The sequence below is a fragment of the Solanum lycopersicum genome, chromosome 9 (assembly GCF_036512215.1).
Source record: "Solanum lycopersicum chromosome 9, SLM_r2.1".
Classification (NCBI taxonomy): Eukaryota; Viridiplantae; Streptophyta; class Magnoliopsida; order Solanales; family Solanaceae; genus Solanum; species Solanum lycopersicum.
The window spans coordinates 6,632,302-6,649,243 of NC_090808.1; the positions used below are offsets into that span (position 1 = coordinate 6,632,302).

At 25.8% G+C, this 16,942-nt stretch overlaps 1 protein-coding gene across 1 annotated transcript; it reads right to left on the minus strand.

The window, feature by feature from the left end:
- Positions 1-5,583: 5,583 nt before the first annotated feature.
- LOC101249847 (polygalacturonase inhibitor) lies at positions 5,584-6,941 on the minus strand. The gene has a single exon (XM_004246280.5). The coding sequence runs from the start codon at positions 6,714-6,716 to the stop codon at positions 5,709-5,711; it is 1,008 nt and encodes a 335-aa protein (XP_004246328.2). The 5' UTR covers positions 6,717-6,941; the 3' UTR covers positions 5,584-5,708.
- Between the last annotated feature and the right edge of the window lie 10,001 nt (positions 6,942-16,942).

Sequence of the window (16,942 nt, forward strand, 5' to 3'; positions counted from 1 at the left end):
TAATGTTAATAATTTAACTACTTGAGGGTTAAAAGAGATAACCTTGAATTGATTAATGGGTTAATTCACCATCTTTTATACTTAATTATATGCTAATTAGGGTAAAAGAAAGAGGGTTTGAATAAGAAAAAGAAAAGAACAGAGAGAGGGAGAACGATCGAGAGAGAGAGAGGACAAACGAAGCTTTGGGGAATTTGCTTGCTTGATCACTAATCTTCGGTGGAGGTAGGTTATGGTTTATATACTATTCGTAGTAAACTCTTAATAGTGAATGATATGTATTTGGTAGTGTTGTAAACCCTTCTATATGTTTAATTGTATGCTTGCATGAATGTGATCATGTAATTGTGATGAATAAGCATGATGAAACTATTGAATCCTAAATCTTAAAAATCTCTTGTTAATGATGATGCCTTAGTATAAAAGAAGGCTTGATGAACTAAAGTAATGAGATTGATGATGCCTTGGTATAAAAGAAGGATTGATGAATTAATAGAATGAGATTTGTGAAGCGGGTGTCACGAACCGACACGTAGAATTAGGGGATCGGGTGTCACGAACCGACACGTAGAATTAGGGGATCGGGTGTCACGAACCGACACGTAGAATTAGGGGATCGGGTGTCACGAACCGACACGTAGAATTAGGGGATCGGGTGTCACGAACCGACACGTAGAATTAGGGGATCGGGTGTCACGAACCGACACGTAAAATTAGGGAATCGGGTGTCACGAACCGACACGTAGAATTAGGAGATCGGGTGTCACGAATCGACACGTAGAACTAGGGGATCAGAGTGTCACGTTCCGATACGTAGTAGTAGGGGAGCGGAGTGTCACGTACCGACACAGGAACAAAGGTGATGAATCTTGAAAGATGTTAATATACTCAATCTAATGAACCTAATTCCCAAATGAGTATGATATGGAGGCTTGAGTCCTCATGTGTGAACTTGACGGTACTTATTAACGATCATAGTACTTGTTGTTGCTGCAGATTGAGTATTGTAGTTGATTTATGATATTATTTGATGCATATTGTTTTCTATTTTGAGTTGGCCGATGATATCTACTCAGTACCCGTGTTTTGTACTGACCCCTACTTGTATGTTTCTTTCCTTGTTATTTGTGGAGTGCAGCAAACGTGCCGTCGTCTTCAACTCAATCGCAACTCTAGCCAGTCTTCATTACACCGGATTTCAGGGTGAGCTAATGCTTTTAGCTTGGACTGGATCTTCTTCTTCATGTCTCGATGCCTTGAAGTTCCGGCATGGACTAGCTTTTTATTTATTCTAGCTTTCTAGATACCCTTAGCTTTAGTAATTTGAGGATAGATGTTCTTGTGATGAAGACTTCCAGATTTTGGGGATAATAATAGTTGATTTTTTAGAAGTTATTGAATTGGTTTTTATTAATGAGTTTAAGTCTTCCGCATTACTTTCTGTTGATATTATATTGAAATGTTAAGGTTTAGATTGGTTGGTTCGCTCACATAGGAGGGTAAGTGTGGGTGCCAGTTGCGGCCCTATTTGGGTCGTGACAACCTCCATGAGATAAATGATTATACCAACCACTTGACTATGTGTTCACCAGACCACCCTTTAATAGGCTTCTCCTCCACCCCCGATGAAAGTTGAGAAGAGAGAAAGGTAAAGAGTTTTTGGAAAAGGAAGATGACAACAAACTAAAAGGAAATGACAACTATGAATCTATTTTTTTTAAAAAAAATAAGAAGTAAAAAATAGACCTTTTATTTTCTTTACTTAAAAAGGGTAAATTTTGTACTTTTTCTTAAGAGTAAAAACGAAATAAATATAAAAAAAAAAAGCGAAATGTTTAAGCCTGGGATTAAACACGGGCTGAGTTTTGCCTTTTCTAAGAGAAGAAAATGGAATTATAAAAAAATTTCAAATTTCAAAAAATTGTCACAGTGGGGCTCAAACTCGAGACTTAAAGGTATTTTTAAACAGCCTTAACCACTAGGCTACCAACTTTTATTGTGTCAAGGTTGTTCAACTGTTAATATATGTCTAAAAAAATTGATATTTAGTATATATATTCGGAAAAAAAATTTCCGATGAAGGTTGGTCAGATCATAGCTCTGCCCCTGATGATTTTATTCTTAATCTTATTTTTTAAGGTAACTAACTTGTTTTATTAATTACCAGTAAAAATATTACTTTCTTCGTTTCTATTTATATGTCATCATTTTGGATTTTACATACATTAAGAAATGAAAAAATTGTGGAGAATGACAAACAAAGGAAGGTAAATAAATCAAATAAACCCCCTTTCAATTATTTTCTTTAAAGGACAAATTCTCCGTAAGTTTGCTATGCCAGGTCCCACCATTTTGTATAAAAGAAGATCCCCAAAACAAAATCCTCTTTTTTCCTCTTTCTGCGCTTTTTATACAATTTCTTCTTCTAGAAAAAATTTCTCCACAATTTTTTCCATAATTGCAATTTCAAACTACCAGTTTCTTCTATCACGCACGTCATTGCATTTTTTCAAACTATTTCAAAAATTTCAGAGTACTACCTAAAACTCATCTCACATTATCAATTTTTGTTCATTTTTTTTTGAATTTCTTAATACTACCTTTTCACTTCACTTGTTAATTCCTTCAGAATTTTGGTTCAATCAATGGATGCCCTCTCCATAGAAAAGATTCACAAGAGGTATACCATTGCATGTTGAAATTGATGTTGAACACCCATCATTTTCATTGGGTCTAACTCAGGAATTTGGGGAGATTTCAGGTTTGTTATCTAAATCTACTATCATTCAAGAGATTAGATCCAAATTCAATAATGACCCAAGTAGATTTGTTGAGGGAGGTGTGAAGAATCCTGACGATGTTGTTACTGGGTCAAGTAAGAAAAGGAAACATAAAGCTGATATTTATACCGTTCATAATGATAAAAATGAAGCTGTTGGTTCTGGGTCAATCGAGCATCATAAGGTATCTGTATAATCATTGTTCATGTATATATTTAGATTTTATATTATATGTTTTGTTTTTGTGTTGATTCATGTCTTATACAACTGTAATTGCATAAATGTATAATCTATATTAGTATATGTTTTTGTGTTTCTGTTGATTCATGCCTTATATAATACTGTTTGTATAAAATGTATAATAAATTTTTGTATATGTTTATGTGCTTATACAATTGTAGTTGTATAAATGTATAATCTATATTAGTATATGTTTTTGTGTTTCTGTTGATTCATGCCTTATACAATACTATTTGTATAAATGTATAATAAATTCTTGTATTTGTTTCTGTACTTATACAATTGTTCTTGTATAAATGTATAATATCTTAATATCTGCTTTATATTCATATCTTATACTGCCTAATTTATTGTCTCATTATACAATTGTGTGTATAAGTGTATAATTTATCTACTTCAATAGCTTGATCAATTTTTTGAATTGTCTATAATGGAGCTATTACGAGCGAAGGAGAAGAAGAGAGAATGAAACTAAAACTGAGTTCGCGTGAATTATGGGATCTTTTTCTTATTTATCTGCCGCCTATTTTTAAAAAAAAATTGAACTGTATAAAAGGAAGATATTTGTTAACTATTATACACAAAAAGTCACCCGTAGCAAACTTTTAATTTGCTACAGAACGCAATTTTGAATAATTTGCTATAGCCTACAATTATCAATTTTTTGTTTGCTATATATAAAATTTGCCCTTAAGAAATTAAGTAAATTTCCTATTCTATCCTTATTTAATTTTTTTGGAACTCAAGTTTTCAATTATTGAATTTGAATACTCAATTTATTTTGATTAATTGATTTATTTAAGGAAAAATTACATGAATTGGTATATTTTAATAAATAATTACTGATTTTAGCGATACTTTTTATTTATTACCATTTATAGCAATACTATGTTAAATCTGCAATATGTATTAAAAGTGAATTATATATGTAATATGTATGAATTATAATTGTTTTTTGAAATATATTATGTTTGTTTGGTAAAAATTTGACACATTGTATTATAAGTGTATTAAAATGTGCAATAAATGTATTATCCATCATTAAAACTTGTACTATATGTGAATAATAAATTGTTCTTTGTAATATGTATAAAATTTATATTATAAATAAATTAAAAGTGATCAAGTGAAAAAAAAATTATTGCTATAAATGCTAAAAAAAAATTTACTATAGCATATTTAGGCAAGTTTCCCATTATTTAACCAATGAACATGAATTATTTACTTAAACTTTTTAAGCTGCTCAAATGAATATTTTCAAGGTGAATAACTTACAAGAATAAAAAAAGGAATGAATATGATAATTGATGTATTGACTTTATGAACGGACAAATATTATGAACCAATTTATAGTAAAAAAATTACATATAAAAAGGAACATGGGGAGTACAAAATAGTTGTCCAACCCAATCAGTGGCGTAGTCATGAATTTTATGAAGGGTGTCCAAAAATATCATAGCTCGTAATATAATTTAAAGACTATGTGTACTTAAATTTTGTAAATCAAACTACATAACATTAGTGATTAATTTTTTAAATTTTAAATATACCAAAATTTTTAAATCAAACTACATAATATTTAGCTTTAATGTTTACGTTTATCTGATAGGAAATGAAACAACAAAGAAAAGGAGAGATATTTCAATTTAGAGTGAAATCACTTTTATGTTTCAAGTTTTCATAAACCTCTAATGACCAACAACGAAAAATGAAAAATAAAGAATAGAATCAAACGAGTTATATTAAAAACGAATATTTATAAACTATTTTCACTTTTAGTAATTTTATGGAACAAATAAATAGGATTTGCTTATTAACTTTAAATTAAATAATTATTTTTAAATTTTATTTAAATTTTTAATAAAAAGAAAAAATCAAAGTCAATTAACGAGAATCGAACCCGCACACTACAAGTTGCAAAGAACATAGTAAGAGTTGAACGACTGAAATCACTAAGCTAGAAAAATTAATTATTTTTTTAAAATGTCCAAAATATGTTATTTAATCATATAATTATTTTACTTATGAACACAGTGTAATTTTTTTGATAAAGGATGTCCAATTGAATACGATAACCAAAGGATAGCTACGCCCCTGAACCCAATCACATTGAAAGTTATAAAGGATGCCAAAAAGTAGAAGAATTTGCACTAGACTAGAGTAATGTAGAGAAGTTTTGTGGACCTTATAATGCGTGTGAATATGATAATGTCAAAAGTGATATGATTTAGGAGTTGGACCTCATTTTAATCACTTCTTGACACTCTGTTTGGTTGGTATCATGGAAATCAGATCATCCAAACCACTTGAAGACTCTAGGAATAATAGTTAAGACACAATGGGTGTATATTTTGTAATTTGCGATATAATAACAATAATAATAATATCATTTTCAGTATACAAATTTTATCGTGATGAGATGATTCTGATAGCATATATCAAAAGATCAAAGTTAGCTCATGATATTTAATGCTGTGAATTCTATATTTTATTTTTATTTTCTATTTTCATGGTTAATCATTTGCTTAGCAAGAGAGTCAAAAATTAATGGTCCATCGAGAAGTTACTAAAAAAAGGATAACTAACATTCATACATTATTATGCCTTAAGTTTACTCACTCAATTATTCATCAAGAGAAGTTGAAATACATAAATAGATGCATAACTTATATTATCCGCTCGTGATGATCATTTACAAGGCCGCAACGGAGCACCACACAAGCATTTGTTATGAAAATACTCATATATCTCAAATTTCTGCATATTCTCACCCTTTGGAATCTTTCCACAAAGTCTATTATAACTCACGTTCAAAATTTGCCACGGATTCTTCGATATGATTTTCGGTATACTCCCATAAATCTTGTTATGACTCAATTCCAACCTCCATAACCCCTTCCCAAACGTCAATTTTGACATATCGAATTCAAATTTATTCCGATCCAATAACATTTCATACGTCGTCTTATCTTTACCAAACAAAAACGAAATATCCCCTTCAAGCATGTTCCTTGACAGATCAATTGTGTCAAAACTCCACCCAGCAAATGAAGTTGGTACAATCCCTGTAAGTTGGTTATGCCCAAGGTAAAGATACGTTAAATTGGGAGCTAATTTGCCAAATGACTCCGGTATTGGTCCAGTTAATTTGTTCCTATCTAATCGTAAAAATTCCAAATATGGAAGTTGTGATAGCGAGGCTGGGATAGTTCCAACAAGCTTATTATACGACAGATTAATGTACGTTAAGCTTTTCAATCGACTAAGGACTTCAGGTACTGGTCCTGAAATGTCCGATTCACTAATTCTGAAGAAAATGAGATTCGTGAGCTTAACAATTGTTGATGGAATTGGACCGGTGAGATTACGTACATTGTGGATACTGAATTTCGTAAGGTATGTGAGATCTCCGATGGCGGGAGAGAGATATCCAGAGAGATTCATTTTGGAGAAGTCGATGAGATTAATCCGATTCGATTTTTCATCGCATTCGAGAGTAGGTCCGTACCAGTCAATGCAGCAATCAGTTTTGGGATTCCAATTACCCAAATCATCAGGATTACCTAGAGCTTTTTTGAATTCTAGGAGGGCTTTTTTGTCATTTGGGTGACATCTTTCAGCTGAAAGAGATGGAGAGATTTGAGAGAGAAAGAAGAGGGAAAAAGAGAGAATGGAAACTATAGAGGAGGGCTTCATTTTTCTTTGTGTGTGATTGTGTTTGGTCCTAGTATTTATAGGATGATATTTTTCCAAAGTATTTTGAAATATTCTTCGGTGTAAATGGATCGATCTAAGTCACAATCTATTTTTTATTATTTCTTTAGTAGATCGTAGGTGAGATTAAGGGCGAATTTATGTTGTTTTTAGGGGATTTAATGATCAAAATTATACGGTATATATAAAGCAAAAAAATTATTTTTAAAAAACATGCTAAAAGTGTGGTTTTAAACTCGAAAAAATTCAAGGTTTCTATTTCTAAAGGCTTATTTACATGTTTATACTTTTATTTTTCGAACTCTCTGAACGAAAATTCTAAATTCGTCACTGTGTAAGACACTTTTTTATCGGGGAGGGAATGTAAGGTAAGACTGTTTCTATAGTCTTGGACAGAAGAGAGGGGGACCAAGATGGAGTTTTTTCTTGCTTTTCATCATTTATTTTTTTTGGGTTTTCCATCCGCTTTTTCTTGCTTTTCATCATTTCTTTTTTTTGATTTCCCACCTGGAGCTCCGACTAAATTCAGATCGCGCACTGTATGGCCTATTCAGGGGTGGCGATCCAAAAAAGATTTTCTTCATACCCAGTGCTCGAACATGAAACCTCTAGTTGAGGGTGAAACACACTTTTTATCATTTAAAGAAAACTTATTTGAGAAGAGAATTTTCTTTTGTACAATTTGGAGTGAGTTTATAGGTAAAATATGTGAAATAATTTATTTTTCATGAGTTAATTTTTATAATATTTCAAACTAAATTGACTTAGATGAGTTTAAGGTTCTAAAAGTTTAAAATTTAGCTATTAAAAAAATTATGCAAAAATATTTTATAATTAAAAAAGGTTTTGCACTAATATAATAAAAAGTAATATTAATCAAAGTTTAACGTAATTTTAATTTATTTAAAGTGTCAAAAAAAACTAGGAGAAGGGGTAGCAATTTATAACATACGGGAGAAAATCCGATTAGAAATGCTATCTCCTAATAAATTCTTCAAAATGTGTAATTCGATTATTATTGGATTTCCAATATAATTTTCGAACACACAAAAATTTATATTTTATTTATAGAACGGTGTTTTAAAAATTGAGCTGTCAAACACGAAAAAAATGAGTTAATTTGAGTGTACTCGAAGATAAGATTTAGACTTAGTCAACTTACTGTGGATATGAGTGGACATAAAGCTCTTGGGTCTTATTTGTTCATACATTATTTTAAAATTTTGGGCCGATTTTCTTGGGAACAATGCTAAAGAATATTTTTAAAAGAATAAAAATGTCATTTACATATAGTTTGGCTAAAAAATATTTTTATCATCAATATTTTCAGATGTGTTTAAAAAGAAAAATATTAATATACTTACTCGTAATCTTTCCTTTTGTGGAGGGGCATTTTTTATTCAATTTGTAAACGGAGAACATTTTTATTCTTTTCATATAGATTAAGATATATTTGACCTTTTTCCTTTTTTTTTTTTATATGTAAACTGGTACCACTTAAATTGGATTGGAGGTGTATTAATTAACCATTGTTTTTTAATTTAATCAATTATGAATCTTTTTAGTGTAAAATATCATATAAAATAATATTGGGTTCAGTTTAGAATATTAATATAAAAAATGATCCCCATATAATTATGTTCATAATTTTACTGTACTTCATTTGATCTTCTACTAACCTATAGATTATAAATGATAAAAACTTCATTTATACAAAATTAAACATAACACTTAAGCCCACATAGAATGGAGAAAAAGTATGTGTTTAAATATCAACCCCCAATAAGTATTCTTCTATTATAGGAGTACTAGGTAACTATTTTTATTTTTAGTTATTTTTATTTGGCTCTATGTTGATAGAGTAAGTATTTCTTTTATTATATACTAGGTAACTTTTTCATTTTTAGTTGTATTTATTGGCTCTATCTTGATAGAGTATATTTTATTTTAAAATGATGTATATTCTACCTTGATTTTTTATAGTTTAATAATTTTATGTATGGTTTAAGCTCCTACACTTTGTTTTTCTATTTATTTCGTATTTGTTGTTTTAGAGGTCATTTGTGATAGCAATTTTTAGAAGAAAATTAAACATGTAATAGTAGTTTGGACTATGATAAGTGTACGTAACCCTAAATATAAATAATATGTCTATTCGTAATACTAATATTAATATAGTGCGTCTCTTTTTCGACAGAAACATATACAAATGAATACCTAAACAAATAATGGTGGCGTTAACAAAACAATTAATTAGTATTGAATTTTTACTATAATTTCTATGCCAAATTCTTTTAATCATTCATGTTTTATGTCTTTCTCGAGGAGTCCGGAGTCTAAAAGGTATAAAATGTTAATAAAAATTTTAAAACGGTATATGAATATTTATTTTAGCCAGAAGGGCAAAATCGCTGGAAGGGCAGCGATTTCGCTCACCGAAAAAAGTAAAATCGCTGCCTTAGCAGTGATTTTCAAAACAAATTTTTGTTAATGAATTTTTAATAAATCGCTACCTAATTAGCGATTTCTTTATTTTTTAAATTATTTATTTAAAAGAAAAAAACAAACTACGAGTAAATCGCTGCAAGGGCATCGATTTGTCTTCAAATTGTTTTTTTCAATCAATTTTTTAAATTTTTTTTTACAATTTTTAAAAATTAAATTTTAAATTTTTTAAAGAAATTTTAATTTTAAAATTTTCTACTACTTATTCCAAAATATTTTTTTTAATGATTTTTTAAAATAAGTATCAATCAATTTTTTTCTAAAAAATTGACTTAAAAAAATATATAAAAAAAATTGGAGACAAAAATCGCTGTCCTTGCAGCGATTTGCTCCTATTTTTTTTTAAAAAAATTCAAATAAAAATTAAGGAAATCGTTGTTTATGCAGCGATTTCTTTTTATCAAATTTTTTTGACGACAGAAATCACTCCTCTTCTAGCGATTTTGTCCTTTTGGTTAAAATAAAAATCATATATCGTTTTAAAATTTTTGTTAACATTTTATATCCTTTAGGCTCCGGACACCTTTTTCATGATTATAATTAATACATGATGAACAATTAATCGAGATAGAATATAATTTTTCATATACGTGATTAATACATTTTGCCCATCAATTCATTTGAAACTTTTGGGATGGTAATTTTACTGCACAATTATATTTGTCATAGAATATATCTTATTTTCTTCATTGATTTATTTCAAAATCTCTAAAAAAATTATATCAAATTACTAAATATTTATCGTCAAAATGTATCTTTATTGATAGATTAAAGAAGCTGACACAAATATTGCAAGTGAAAAAATAGAGAATTGTGGGCATGAACGAGGAAGAAAAGTATTTCAGTTTTGAAATAACAAATAGAGATAAAGTAGAAGAGGAAGTAGCAACAACAAAAATACGAAAATGATAAATATATCTCCGAACTATTATAAATGGTATGTAGATACCATATATAGTTTTGGGATATTCGTATTCATGTCATCCATAAACTAGAGCATATATGCTCTTTACTCTAATAGAAGACTAAATAGAGACATGTAGCGCAATCTTATTCGTCGATAAATATCGAATTATGAATGAGATTATAACATGAGTGTATATCCGTTAGTATAAAGGATATATATATATATACTCTAATTTTTAAATAATAGGAGCACTAATATTCTAAAATATGACAAAAAATATTTATATATCACTTACTATAATTCGATAATAGATTCACTGACATAAAATAAAAAAATTACACTCTATAAAAGAATCAACTAGCAGAACAATTAATGATAGGATAATATACAAAGAGATAGAAATATAATGATATTGGGAAAAAATAAATACTAAAAATCACAACTTGCAATCTCATTTTTCATCCTTTAAATTTCAACATTATTTTCATATTTTCTTTTATTTGAATGCAATATAATTTGTTAAACATAAGATTTCTTATCATTTATTAATGGACCAATAAGCATAGAGTATTGCTTTATACTCTATAAAGTACATGTTCAATCTATTATTTATGGAACAAATAATTATATCATACGATAACTATAATTAAATTAACATATTTGAAACAATCAATCAATATGTATATATAAATGAGGATCTTCAATCAGCCTATGTGGCATGCCTCAATGATGAGAAAAATATATTTTTTTATTTTTTTTAAAAAGGGCATTTTAGATTATTTCTTTTTACACAGTACTATTATATTTATATATATTGTTATTAATAAATTAGTTAATGAGCATTACACCTCCTAACTCCTAACCTTTCATATTCATAACCTTCAAAATACTTAATATAAAAATTATAACTCCTAAATATTACACCTATAAAAACTCACTTTGACATATTCCATGATGGTCATTTTATTGTTATTTTCCTTATTCTTCATTTTTTATACCTTTGATTTATTTTTATTTTTTTTGTCTTCTTTGATCTGATTTTTGCAAGAGAGGAATGTATAATGACAAATGTTATATATTTTGCATATTTTGATTTTGTGAGGTAAAATGATTTAATATGTCTAATTATCATAATCACTTTGTTCTGTTGGAATTACATATATATTTGATATTATTAGGTTGAGTTGTTGATGATACAAATCATGATTCTTTTATAGAAAAAATAATTTGTTCATTTTTATTTTTATTTTGCTTCTCTTTGTAGTTTTTTGAGATTTTTTTTTCTTAATCTTGTAGTTTCTACCGACACTGATTGTCTTTATTCACTTTGTAAATTTGAAGAATTGTATATTTTAAATATTTTTGCTTGATTAGTTAATTAATTTTATGTATGTTTGTTGGTATTATTGTATGGATTGTTCATAGTTCTCCGGTTAAACCACTGATGTAACAAGAGTTGATTGGTTCCTTATCAGATTAATTAGTTAATTGAAAAAAATGCCAATATATCTTATTTCTGATTTCGTCTAACAATATCATCCTCCTCGCTAGCTATAAAAATGTTATACAAATATATAATAAATATAATTAATAAAAAAAGTAATATATCATATCTCAATATAAAGTAAATAAAATACTAAATATTAAATTCAAATATTATATAGCTAAGAATCAAATAAATCGATTCCTGTTATAGTTTCGTATCTCACAATCACATAACAATGATATGGTAAAAATACATAATTTTAACGTTGCATTATTTTTTATATTATTCATATATAATTATTATTTATAGGCCAAATATTTCACAATTTTGAGAATTTAATCAGCAAAAATTTAAATATTTTTTAATTTTATTTTAAAACAATCGTACGATTACTTTTTTTTTTTATAATTTCAAAAAAATTCTATTCCTTTTGACTAACTTTTTAATTGTGTGTCCCTTTTTAAATTTATTTTTAATTAATTTTTCTCTTAATAGATATTTGTCCTATAATATAAAATAAGTGAAAAAGTATATATTGTTCAAAATAATAGTAATTACTAAAAATAATGTTTATTATTAGAAGCATATTTGGAGACTTTTAATAATTTGAAATTTCTAATATGAGGTAAAAAGAAAATATGTCATACAATAAAATAAATCATAAAAATGGTGGAGGATTTTACTTAAACATATTTTTGTTTATTAAAAAAATATGTCACATTTTTTTTTACCTTTTTCTCTTATTTTTATATATTTATTTTTAATTTAATTTTTATCATAAACTCACACCTCTTCATCTTTCAAAACCTCTATACTTAATTAATACTTATTAGTAATACCTATAACTTCCAACTTTATACCTTCATAACCCCAAATTACTTAATGTTTAAATTTGTGACATCTTAAAATCACATCAAAAAATATTTCTAACCAAATATATTTATGTTTAGCTTAATTGTCCTTTACTTTAATCTTGTAATGCAAAATCTATCGACAAAGACTTCTTTGTATAATTATTTTTACTTCTAATAAGAATGATACAAAATAAGATATATATAAAAGAGAATAATTGATTTATTTTTTTGCATGAAATTATAAGAGTAAGATCATTACTAAAAGTAAGACAAAAACAATTCTTGAAAACATTAAAATGTATTTGTAGATACGGTTAGCGGCGGGAGATAATCAAAATTATTATGAAATTATTTTTAAATTTTAAATAAAATATGAATCATGAAAAATATAATAAAAATTAATTAAGAGAATTCATTTAAACATTTTGCTTAAATTAATAAAAAGCTTAAGACAAGCTAACTTGATTATGTTAAGATTTGATGCTAATTGTTACTGTTTTACAAAAATATATATAAATTAGTAAAAATACTAAAGACGAGCAAACTTCATTCTCTTAATTACGATGCTAACTGTTTATGTTTTCTTAATAGAATTCAATAAGCAAAGACTAAAAAATAAAAAAAATAAAAGAAAAAAGGGAGACTAAAAATAGCGTTGAAATAAATTTAAAAAAAAAACTAAGAATTATAGAAGAAAATTTATCAAGGAAAAAATAATACAGATAATCATTTCAAATATACTTATTACTTAACCATTCATCCTCCATTATAATGATTCTAAAAATTTACTTAACTTTTTATCCTACACTTTAATTATAAGAAAATATTATTTATTGTTAATAATTATAAATATTCATATTATTTGTGAACAGTTTTTTTATGTTTACTTTATTCAGAAAAAATTCAAGAGTCTAATTTTAAGTTTTTAGTAGATATATAAGTTTTTTTTTTAATCTTAACATAAAACCTTTTATCATTCATCTATAATTGTTCATTTATTACTTATTTTATTATGCATTTTAACAATAATATATTATTTTTATGTTAATTTTATATCACTAAAAATTATTTTGCCGAACTAAAATCATGTATCACCCATTTTCTTTCAGAGAATCAATATACAGAGAACTTTATATTTTAATATATAAATATTGAATTACTTTTTTTAAGTCTTCAAATTATAGGTAGCTTATCTATTACGAATAATTTTTCATTTTACGAAGTCTGTTTTTGAATTTATTACTATTTTAATTCTTTTGATATTTTTTAAAAAAATAAAAGACTAAAAATCTCACTTTAAATTTTTAACAAAACATCAAAGTTAACCATATTTAATTTTGAGAACTCATTCAAATGGATAATGAAGTCATAAAATTCTTAATTATATATTATAACTAACATAAAATAATAGGTACTATTCAACCAAAAAAAAGTATAGATATTTGACCGTACATGTATTTATTTTTTGATTAAGTTAATTCATATATTGAGTTGAAATTACAAAATTAAATGATAAAATTTATTAACTAATCTATTTGAATTTAAAAATTAAATAAAAATAAAAACTTTTAGACACCGCGCATAGCGCGGCTAAGTTTACTAGTATATATATATAAATGAGGACCATAGAGGAGGTGATGTGGCACCTCTATATGGCCTCCATTTGCATTTAGTTTTTTTCATCTTTTTTTTTTAAAAAAATAATTATTATATATCATAAAAAATTACTTAAATTTATTATTAATGGTGGGTCATTTATAACAAAAACTCTTCATATTTTTTATTTATTTATCTCACTTATAATTAAAAGAGAAACATAATTTATTTATTTTTGACTTTTTTTAATTTAAATTAATTATTTTATTGTAAAAATATATTACTTCATTTATACAAATATACAAATAAATAATTTACTAATGTATGAACATTTATAATAATAAAAAAATTCTATATTTTTTTCTATTTGTTTATCTCACTTTTAATCATGAAATCATAGTATTATTTTTTTACATTTTAAGTATTTTTATTTTTATTTTTGAATTTATTCACTAGGAGTTACTACCCATGACTTGTCCTTCTTTAATTTTTACTTTTAATAATATTCATGGCTCTCATAATTTTTATATTCATAACCTCCAATTTAAATTTATGAGTTTATGTGTCTTATGAAATTCCTTTATTTTGCCTATAAATTTATATTAGTTTAATGAAGATTCACTTTCACAATTATTCTTTCTTTTTTCATCATATAAGTTTGATCTATAACCAAAAAAAAGTACATGAAGGTAAGAAATACTTTATTGAACTTTTTATTTTTTATTTCCTCTATTTTTGTCTATAAATTCGTATTTGATTTGTGAAGGAAACTAAGATGTAACCAAAAAAAAGTACATGAAGTTAATCAATATATCATTCTCAGGTCCTTATTTTTTTCATTCCCTTTATTTTGGCTACATAGATTCATATTTATTTTCATGAAGATTCACATACAAAGTTATAATTTCTCTTCTCCATAATACTTGTTTGTGAATTAGCTAACATGTAACAAAAAAAAGTATATGAAGGTAAGATATATTTCATTCTTAAGTCTTTCTTTTATTTTTATGGACTTAGACATGCTTTTCTTAATATATATTTTTATGTTTGTATTATAATTTATCAAGTAAGTATGATTTAAAAAATCTCTTTAATTCTTAACAATGTTTTGTCTGTATGCAATTACTTTTTTTAATAGTTAGTTTTCCATATATAATATAATTTGATTATAATATTTGTTAGATTTCAAGAAATAATTATTATTTATTATTGTTATTACTATTGAAAAGATAATATATAAATGTATTAAATATGGTTTATATTTCGTTCTTTTTTTTGACATAATTATTTTTAATTCGTATATGTTTTTTTTATTCAGTTGGTTGCATATATGAAGAGTTTGACATATGGATCAAAACATGATGATGAATCTCTTTGCAAAGGAAGATGGTACAAGGAAAAAAATTTAAGCATAATTAGAGATTATTTTTTCACTTTAAAATTTATTAGCAACTTAATTACTTTTGCTAGAGTTTTTAAAGTTTTAATTTATGTAAATAATTTAGCTAAATGTATTATATTGTCAATACTAATCATTTGATCCTTTAGTATTTTATTTTCTCTTTGTTATGAAAAAAAATAAATATAATTATTTCATTTTAACAACAACAAAAATTTATGATGATTAGTTTCACTTTTATTATAAATTATAAAAAGTAATTAAAAAATATATTATTATTTTCATGATGTCATTTTTTGCGTATGTAACAATCTGTCGTCGTTCTTTTTGCTTTGAAATGTATTTATAATTTTTATGTAGTCCCCAATTATTATATTTTCTCTGTTCATTTTTTGTATTTTCACACCTTATTTTTATTTTTTTATTTTACAAATAAAATCAATACATAATTAGTAATACATTTAGTGGCTAATAAAATTATACATTTGAATTATTTATAACTCATGTCTCTTCATCTTACTTGTAAAGTTTAATATTAAATATGAATCATGACTTTATATGCTTCATTTTTCGAAAATCTTACAAGTATTTAAATAATGTTTAAAAAATTATAATAAGCAAATGTAATAACAAAATAAAAGAAAATAATTTTATTTTGACGAATCAGAGTTTAGATAGAACATCACTACTCCTAGAAAAGATAGAGAAAATTAAAACATCTAAAATATTTTCAACCTAATACCAATATATTGTTATTTCAACATATTATCCCTTATTCCATTAATTCACCACGGTGAATATTTTGTTCTAATATATACATATACAGAACAAATAAATATATTTTATATGTTTTTAAAAAGTCTATAATATCGCAGACGAGGAGAAATATAAATATTATCTATATATTCGATACTAACCTAAATATTATATATTTCATATTATTATCTTATAAATATTTCATATAATCGCGCAAAGCGCGAATAGTTTCACTAGTAAATAAATAAGATTGAGTACGACAAAGACTTGCATAAATTCTCTAATTAAGTGTAGGATTTTCCTTTAATTATAATAATGGATAAATATTAACATTAGTAAGTATCATTTTTCTCTATAACTCATCCTCATTTGAAAATATTGTTCATAAAATTTTATTATCGTAAAAGAAATATTATATAAATTTAATAAGATTTTAATTGTTGTACGAAGCGTGAATGTATTCACCAATTTAACAATAATCTCACATAATTGTATATCATTTGGTCGGTGAAGGGAAATTATACTTGAATTTAAGTTGCATTGAAATTAATTATATTAATTTAGATAAAATATTATAATATGAAATAATTTTAAACACAAAGCACAGTTATCTCACATAATATTTTCTGGACGACAACTTCACCATATACAAATTCCATCACCATTACTACTACTATTACTACTATTATTATTATAATAATAATT